This window comes from Manduca sexta, chromosome 14 (genome assembly GCF_014839805.1).
Source record: "Manduca sexta isolate Smith_Timp_Sample1 chromosome 14, JHU_Msex_v1.0, whole genome shotgun sequence".
NCBI classification, from domain to species: domain Eukaryota; kingdom Metazoa; phylum Arthropoda; class Insecta; order Lepidoptera; family Sphingidae; genus Manduca; species Manduca sexta.
This window is the reverse complement of record NC_051128.1, coordinates 4,174,174-4,183,663: the sequence shown is the minus strand read 5'-3', so window position 1 is coordinate 4,183,663 and position 9,490 is coordinate 4,174,174. Positions and strand designations below refer to the sequence as shown.

Below are 9,490 nucleotides of genomic sequence, written 5' to 3'. Positions count from 1 at the left end.
TTCCATGGTCTTAAACTATCTCTATACCAAATTTAATAAAAATCAGTTCAATAGATTTTGAGATAATCCATAACATACAGATAGACAGAAAGAGGGACTTTATTATATAATATTTATACTGGGTCATTTTGACATCGCGTTACTAAATCAAACCACATACTTATTTACTTGGTAATAATACTTTACAATAAGTTGCTTGAGCCGTAGATGTAAAAAAAAAGTGTAAGTTTCGACCATAATAAATATTAATAAAAAGTAATTTTAATTTTACGCGCCCTAAAGCCACTACTACTACTCTAAGAGAATTCGTTGCACTGGCAACATCAAACTTTCAGTCCGAAATATATCCAAACCTACGCGATACAAAGATATCACCGTTTATGTCGCATATTTAACGATTTCACAAGGGAATCAAAACTTATATACGATACTTCTCGTTGACCTAGAATCATTAAATAAAAAAAGCAATTTCTTACAGCACATGTAAAGGAAAAAATCTAAAACCCGTAAATACGAACTTTAACAACAAAAAAGGTAATTTTCTATTACAAACTTATTATTTACGGTTTGTGCAATAACAACAATGTCTAGAGATCGAACGGAATCTTTAAGTTTGTCACGTTTGAACTAACATATTTTCTTAGCTAACTCACCTACAAGTTTGAACGGAACCCTTAGTGCGCTGGTCTAACTCGCACTTGTTCGGTTGTTTTTTCATTAATTTGCGATACAAAGGTAGTTAAACTTTTCTAGAACATATATCTCTAAGATATTATAACTACTATCTAATCTAAGTTACATAATAGGCTCTGCGCAAAATACATAAAAAATTAAAATGAAAACATATTTATTTCGTTCAGCATATACACCTAAGGGAAAGTTGGGGTTGGCTCAGCCTGTGTATATCACATTTTAGCAGACCGGCATAATAATATCGACTGCCGAGGGGTAATCATCTCTCGATGCTCGACATTTTATCGGACCCCACTCCGCTTACCATCAGGTCAAGTGGGGATACTTTGCCCGTATAAAAAAAAGACACAGCTGAACAAATTTGGACAAAATTTATACGAACATAGACCATGTGCTATGAACATATAAGTTAGTTTTCATCGCGGGAACTTGATAATTTTTATTTTTAATTTTTGAAATATATGATGCTGGCATTGTTAGCTACAGGTGTTTCGGAAAGATTGTACCGAGGAATCTTTATCATATTGCAGAAGTCGCGAACAAAACCTAGTCAAGAAACAAACGCTATGATAACTATGTATTTCTACCATGGCGAGCTTATTCAACTGAGGCTCAAAGTATAAAATGACATTATATTCGAATGACGCAATTAATAATTAAGTACAATGTTTCTGAGTGAAAAAAAAAAATGTCTGAACGAGCTCTATTTTTAATGCATTGCCACTGCAGGACCAACTTGTCACGGTTTTCTCAAGTTATTTAAATATTACTTGACTCGATAGGTGTTGAATTCTCCCCTGAGGCAATTCTTGTGCGTTCGGTCTTTATAGCGAATGCACGCCTATGCACGGGGGGACATTAGGCCGCGACTCTAGGCACATAGCGTAATATGTATACCTCTTGGTTGCCAAATACACATTGAGGCCTATAAGGGTTTGCGAACATCTCCCTGCCCTCTCCCTTCCATCCATCCTAACAAATTTCTACTCCTTCCTCTTCTCTTCCTTCCCTCTTTGCCCTCGCTTCTTCCTCCCGGGCCCCGTGACCGAATAGATGCGGGTTGCCAGCGTACCGTCCTCTGGCACCCTCAGTAATAGCGGTAGGGCCCACCAAATCATTATTGGGACTGCCGTGGTTGCTAAGCCGGGGGATCGCTTGTACACCATTAGCAGGGAAAGCCGGAGGATAATCGCGGCAGTTCCTAAAAAAAAATAGGTGTTGAATTTTGTGGATATTATCAATAATCCCGCGATCTATTTAAAATATATACTAGCCCTGCACTACCCCACTACTGTGTACAGGTCTTATTAAAAACTGAAAAAGTTTAGGCATTCCACTACGCCTACACTTCAGACTGCACACATCCTCGAAATCCTTATAGAGAATTCTCAGCACCAAGGTTTTCACGCTTAATTTCGAAATCACGGGTACATGCATTTCGAACCTGCGGCCCTTTGTCTCAGCAAACCATTTCATTCGTCGGTTATATCTCTAAAACGTGTTTATTTTCAAAAATTAGGGCTTCACGGTAAACGATTTGAATTAGTCTAAGATACCAATTGACCTTTATAAAATACTGTTTAACCTTTTCCATGTGATCCGATATAAACAGATGATTCCAGTTGTCAAATGTCGAAATTATAATATATATAAATAGCCGAAATAACATAAAGTGGAATTGGTTATACACGATCATGAATAAATTAGTAGAAATCAAAGACATTAAACAAACTTATAGATCGGACATCAGGCCCAGATTTGTGCTCCAAAAGTTATTACTAATAATAAAAAAGTGTAAATCGCGATATAAGAATAATATGAAATATTTTACACTAGTGTTTTACTATTTCACGGTAGATCGAGTAACTATCGCATGATCGTAACATTTTCGTATGTCAATGTTCCCAAGTCACTCTATATAATTAGAACTCTTTGGTTGAAATATTTTTGTAGCTACCTTAAAATAGTATGAAACGTATTAGAGAAATCCGGTATTATGAACACACGTCAACAAACAAACACACATCGCGCCTTTATCCTGAAGGGATAGGCGGAGATACAACCAGGGCACTCAATTTTCGTCACGTTTGTTTCGACCCTCGATCTTGGTCGAGTCTATCACTATATCAGACATGTCGATCGATTAATCTTTTTAGAGCAATTTGCCTATATTATAATCTCAGTATTGATAATAATTATATTTTTTAAAATCCATTATTTAATGATTAATACAATGTTTCAAGACGAAAAAAAATCCTATGAATGTTGATGATTATGAAATAAAAGAAAAGTATAAATATTTAACAATTTATTATCTACATTATGGCAGTGTTGTGTTGGTTGGATATCGTGGTTGTTCAGGCGAAACGGGCAGGAGCGACCTTCTCGACTGCGGGTGGGTGAGCGGCGATCCAGGCGAGAGCGCGGAGGATTGGCTCAGGGGTGGGGGGAGCGACGGGGAGGTGGCTACCCTGCAAAACAAAGCAATGGTTAGTGCACAAATCACTATTTGTATAAATAATTCTTAGAATAACATTAGCCCTGTATTAAGTATATTCTGACCGTCAGTTTGGCACAGGCGTCATCTACTACTGGGAAAGTTTAGTTCTTAGTCTAACACGTTGACCCAACGCGGATTGGCAGACTTCACATCCTTCGAAATTCTTATGGAAACCTTCGCAGGTATGCAGGTTTCCTCACCATGTTTTTAATTACAAGAATTACCATTTATACAAGACCGGATATTTTTTAAATAATCATTATCAGTTCTCTATAGTACTATTTCTTTACATATTCGACTTATAAAAAGTTACTTGGGGTTTTCACTAGGCTGTACTCTTTGTAACCTAATCACGAAATTAAAAAACCTCACACTTTAAAAAGTAGAACTAAATAATACTAGCACCGATAGCAAAAAACCAAAAAAGGCGCCTCCAAATCAGGTTCATATTCTGGTATATATTCTCCTTGTGATATAAAAAAAAATACCTGGGGCTGGTATCCGTTCTCGTCGGCCTTGTAGACAACGTCGATGACCTGACCGTCAGGGGCGGTGTATTTGTATCCACCAACAATTCCGACAGCGGGGTACTCCTAGAAAACATCATAAATATATTCGACTGTAAATTCCGGCACTTCTCCTAGCCGAATTTCGACCACATCGGCCAATCTTAAAGCCAGGTATGTAGGAGTTATTATAGTGTGTGCGGAATAGAGATGCACTCTCTGTTCCTTTACTGTCACAGTCTGGTGAGACGACAATCCGGCATGACCAGAAAGATCTCAGGCACAGGACCAAATCTTTTACGTACTTTCCGAGGCATGGGGGTATCACTCTGCCTGCTATCTACGTCTGAGTAACTTTAAACCCAGACATAATTATTTTGGTCGGACCCAGGATTCGAACCCAGATCCTCAGCATAGCAGTCGTACTAATACCGTGTACGCATTACAACTACGCCATCGAGGCAGTCAATCGACTATAGGACTATACGTTAGTAAAGAAGTTTCATATTACTTGTGTACTTTGATGGACACGTTTGATCTTAATTGTATATTATTTATAGATTTGAGGCTGGCTATTCATGTAACTTTATAATCATACATACAAGCAAAAAGCGACTGTTGAGTGATCTCCACGTACAATTCCAAAATAACCATAGATGATCTTGAAGAAATAAGGGGAAGATTGATGATTGAGCATTTAGCTTTACTTACAGAGTTAACGTTCTTGACGGAGCCGTCGGCTTGGGCGACGATTCCGTTGCCGGTTTCATAGAGGTACTGGAAGTTACCCTCAGGTGAGATGTCGTAGCTGGACTTCAAGACCGGGGCAGAAGCCTCATCTTTGACGATGTGAGAGACATCTGCGCTAGCGCAGGCTACGGCAACGGCGAGGACTACGAGGAATTTCTGCAAAAAATAATATACGGACATGAAAAAATATTACATTGTGTCTTAAGTGAGAATGCGTCCAAATTATCGATAAAGAGAGATGATTTTCCTCCCAATCGACACAATTATGCCGGCCTATTCGAAATCAGGAAGTTCCTGGAACATGTCACACTTACTGGAATCACTATGGTGGGTTTTACACCTTGCATGTTAGTCCATATGCTGTCGTGCGCAATTATCACAACATAATACGGTAAGAACGGTATCTCATTATTAGATGTCGAAATTAAGATATTACATTTGTTAGATTTAAAAAATGCGATCAACTACTTGACTTGAGTTCCAAATGATTCCAAAAAGGTTAACAATTTACCTAATCTCTTATTTAATGAGAGCTAAATCGTTACACTTGTCAATATTATTTATAAACCTAATTAATTAAATTCTTGAAGACGTGAATTTAATCCACCCACACTTCTTACAATTACAATTGTTGAAGAATTATATTCAATTAAAATCGTACTGACGGTATCCTACTAAAATCCGACCAAGGTTTGGTCCTTTTCTGCCAATATTTGAAATCGCTATTTTTCCTAATAAGGAGTACCTGATGCACTTGAGAAATTTTATATTAAACGATGAGTAACGATTTAAAACGCCTTACCATTTTGCAAGCCGGTTGTAGGTTTGGAGACGAACTGACGATGTTTTTTAATTCATGGCTTTTTATACTACATGTCCAGAATCTGAATAAGCTGTTATTGGTTTTAATGGCCCGACAAGTCCGTGTCGTCAGAATAAAAGGTTGTAATCTAAATATTTATATTCGTAGACGTGATCTATGCCTATAATACGACACGCGATAGTCTATTTTAAAATTAGAGCATAAGGTCTATACTACTTTAACATATTGATGGCTCAAAAGTATACTATCGTATGTAGAAAAATCAACTTTACAGCAGTCATATAAAGATTTTTTTAACATTATTCGTTTGATTTTACATTTTATTGTTTTAATAGATTCCAGTGCGAGTTGGCCAAAAGTCTAAAAGTTTAAAGAGAGGCAGCATAATATTCAATTTCTGCATACAAATATTTGCGTTATTCCTTAATTCTATTTTTAATCACAACTATAATTGAAGATGAATTATTTTTTTGGAGGCCCAAATACTCTTTCATACACTGATCCCTATTTCTTTTACGTAAGCATGATTCTACTGGCCATGTCAGTGTTTATAGGCAATCGTTTATCATCACTTGATGCGTGTTTTTTTGCGTGGAAAAGTATCGCAACTAAGTATAATAGGGAATGAGTGGAACGGTTATGTTGGTTTTCTTGAGGTTGCAAAGGCAAACACAAAGCCTCTATATAATATAATGTAAACTGGCAGCATAATAGTATATATTTTAATTATTGTATTTCCAATTAATAACAATGCATTGTTGTTACTATGCGCTGTGTGCTAGCTAGTTATGGTTGTCTTCTAACGTGGAATATATTAGAAAAATATAAGATCTTATTCTACCGAAAATCTAGTTTACTTTCACGCTCATTCTGCTATGCAACTTTGCAAGGGCGACTCGAAGCCCAAGAGGTTTCGGTCTTACGACCCAATTTCAACGCTCAGGAGTATAGCATCATTCGAGCAAGCATTAGATCGAGTCACTAACTTTATATACATCTACGCTGACATACCAAGCAAAACCAGCGCTGGTGGTCTTCGGGGCATACGGGACGACTCCGGGGTATCTTGATCATCAAGTGACCTACTGGTAGTCGTTTTCAATAAACTATCCTGATCTCAATCTTCAATCCGATTCCTAGAATGAACAAAATCAAAATAACTCATTTGTAAACAAACATATCAAATAATACTTTGTTCTGATTGATCCATTTTTGAGATATATTAAAAAGAGCGATTGCGATTATTTATTGAAAAAGACGATAGCTCGTTTACGGGGCATTGCTGATGTTTGTAGGACAAAAGACTAGTGTAATTACACGGTTTTTAAATCACTGTTTTCTTGAAACATACGTAGTTGGTATATGATATAAAACAATGAAGTATATTTTTAATTTCTATAATTTCTGTAATGGTAATGTCTATAAGTGTAACGTAATAAATAAATAAATAATAAAATTAATGTTGTCTCAGAATGGGTAGGCAGGTCGCAATTCGTGCATCTACTGTTCGCTGTACGTATTCTATCCCATGACGTCTTAGGGGACAACGCGAGGGGCTGATACTGAATAGAAAATCAAAGTATTACTTTGCCCGACCCGAGATTCGAACCCGAGACCTCACCACCGCAGTCGGACCGTAATACACCACCGAAGCAGTTGCATTGGATTGCATTAAAAGCAAAAAAAATTTAGCCTTGACACGAAACCTACGCTCAATAAAATATTTTCATTACCCCGTTTCCGTTTTTCCGTTTCTTGTTCCGACAACGCGACGATTAGGTCAAATTATTATAGTTACTTATAATGTACTTAAATGACAAACAAGCACATATTTAAAAAAAATATGATTAAGAACCTCCTCCTTTTGTTGAAGTCGGTTAAAAAGAGTCCATTTAAATTCCATTATTTATGTAAACCAAATTCAGAAGACAACTACTTAACATTTAAATAATACATTTCTCGACAGTCGTACATTCTTGACACGCACATGGCTGTTCTCGAACCAGATTTTCGACTTGTTTTTAATATCGGCATATTTGATAATTATGTATAATGTCATACTTATTTTACTTGGATAATAGGTACCTATAGCTTACCAATATTAGAAGGGTAATTAGACTAAATGTTGCCCATTACGTAAATGCTTCCCTTTTGTTTCAGACTCATGCCAACGAAGACCATTGCAGGGTACTGACCGAAAACTGAGTTAATTTAACAGCTCGCACAGCTAAGGATTTTTATAATTTCTTCTAGACCACAAATTGCTATGGAGGGAAGTGGAAAATTAATACTTCCAACTACTACCAATCTGTCTATTTGATGAATTTCGTTGCGAACTTCGGCGCTTAGTGTCATTAAACGCGTGCCACTGCTGATCCTGGCTTCGAAGAGTTTTGTGGTGGGTGTGAAGGCGGGAAAGACTTTAGACTGCAAACAGTGAATTAAGCTACTTATAATTTTCCCAGCTAAGCGATCTAAGCCAAATTAACTGCCTAATTTTTGAGTGCAGACGCCGAAAATCCTTTCAGTAGTAGAAGACCAGTGAGACGGCATTGAAAACTTTGACCAAACACTTCAGGTAAACCCATAAATATATGGAATTTGTATTAACCTAAACAGCTATTTGCGACAATTAAAATTATAACACGTCAGTTTACGTTTATTGGTAGAAAATATGCTATGGAATAACATATGCACGTTTCCTCTGCGGCCAAGAGCTGGTGTCGTAATAAATGACTAATATGTAACGTGGGCTTGAATTGCAACAAGATATGGAATAATTTTTATACAAAATTTTATTTCAATGTCAACTGAACATCCGATAAATATATATTTTAAATTCTTACATTCCCGCTCTCATAAATCAGATATTTACATATTTTATACACAGCAAGGTTTAATTATCTGGTTCCAATGATAATGGATTTTAATTAACCTTTTGAAGAAGATGTATGGTGCAAGATGGTTTAACGTTTTTCATATCATTATAGTCCAGCCAAAATAGACAAAAAAAAACTGTGAATTAGGAAAAATTCGCATAGAGCTGAAAATTGGTATTAAATATGTCATTATCAATAAAATGTCAAAAGTCCCCATCGATTCTTCATAAAAGGATATAAGTTTTTCAACTTTTAAAATTGCGATATCTCGCGAACGGTGATTCGTACGAAAAAAAATATTAGAACAATTGTTGTGGAGAATTGTATGATCTACAACTTTTGTGTGACCTATTTTTACGATAATGCCTCCAGTTTCAGAGAAAAATGGGAAAACCCGGAATTTTTTATCTTTGACCTTGAATAAATTTTTTTGCACACATAGGATCGATGGGGACATTTGACATTTTATCAATAATGACATATTTAACGTCCATACCAATATACAGCTCTATACGATTTTTTCCTAACTTAAATGTTAATTTGACTGGACTATTAATGCGTGCTTCCTTACATGGAGCAAAGAATGTTTTTGCCCCTAAAAAAATAAATAAAAAAAGAATAGAACTGATAAATTTAATTGTCATAGAAATATTTATGAACAAATTACATATACGTTTTATTATAGTAATTTCTGATACACGAATGTTAGACATTGAAATGAAACTACTTTCTGGATTTTATTGCGGTTTTTTATATTATAATATTCTCCCAACGTTTCGAAGACTACGGCCTTAAAAACACTGTGAGAATAGAAAAATTGTTGCATTTCTATTATAAATTAAACTAAGTATAACCAGAGAAGGAAAATAATAAAACCTGCTTTGGAGGTGTCACTTTTGCTTTTTCATTTCAACGAAATTAGTTTCATATTTTACTTAACTCGATAGGTGTTCTTCAGCTACATAAGCATATACCAGTTTAGAGGTATTTCTTGGTAACAAATTGTCAGGGTCTACGCGATGCCTTCAGGCACGTGATACCTTGTGAAGCAAATGTACCTTTTATATATTTTCGAATATTTGGTAAAATTAATTCGGACAGTGACATATCGTTTACATAAATTTGTGTATATTATGGCATTCTTATGATGCGTGATCGAATTTTAAACACAATTCTCAATTAATATATATTATTTGTTGTAACGTAGTTCTTAAAAAACTTTTACATTTACAATATTCATGATAACACGTAGACTTCGTAGAAAGGTTCGTTAGTCGCATTACATGTCAGGGGGCCATTTTGTATTGTAGAAATACTTTTTAGAATACTCATTACCGGT

General features: G+C 35.8%; 1 protein-coding gene across 1 annotated transcript; it reads right to left on the bottom strand.

Annotated features, from left to right (window-relative positions):
- Positions 1 to 2,986: 2,986 nt before the first annotated feature.
- On the bottom strand, positions 2,987 to 5,358 carry LOC115456458 (larval cuticle protein LCP-17). The gene is made up of 4 exons (XM_030185547.2): positions 5,252 to 5,358; positions 4,411 to 4,605; positions 3,682 to 3,786; positions 2,987 to 3,164 (listed from the first exon to the last, which is right to left on the bottom strand). Exons 1-4 carry the CDS (start codon positions 5,252 to 5,254, stop codon positions 3,051 to 3,053), a joined length of 417 nt encoding a protein of 138 aa, XP_030041407.1. The 5' UTR covers positions 5,255 to 5,358; the 3' UTR covers positions 2,987 to 3,050.
- Positions 5,359 to 9,490: the final 4,132 nt, after the last annotated feature.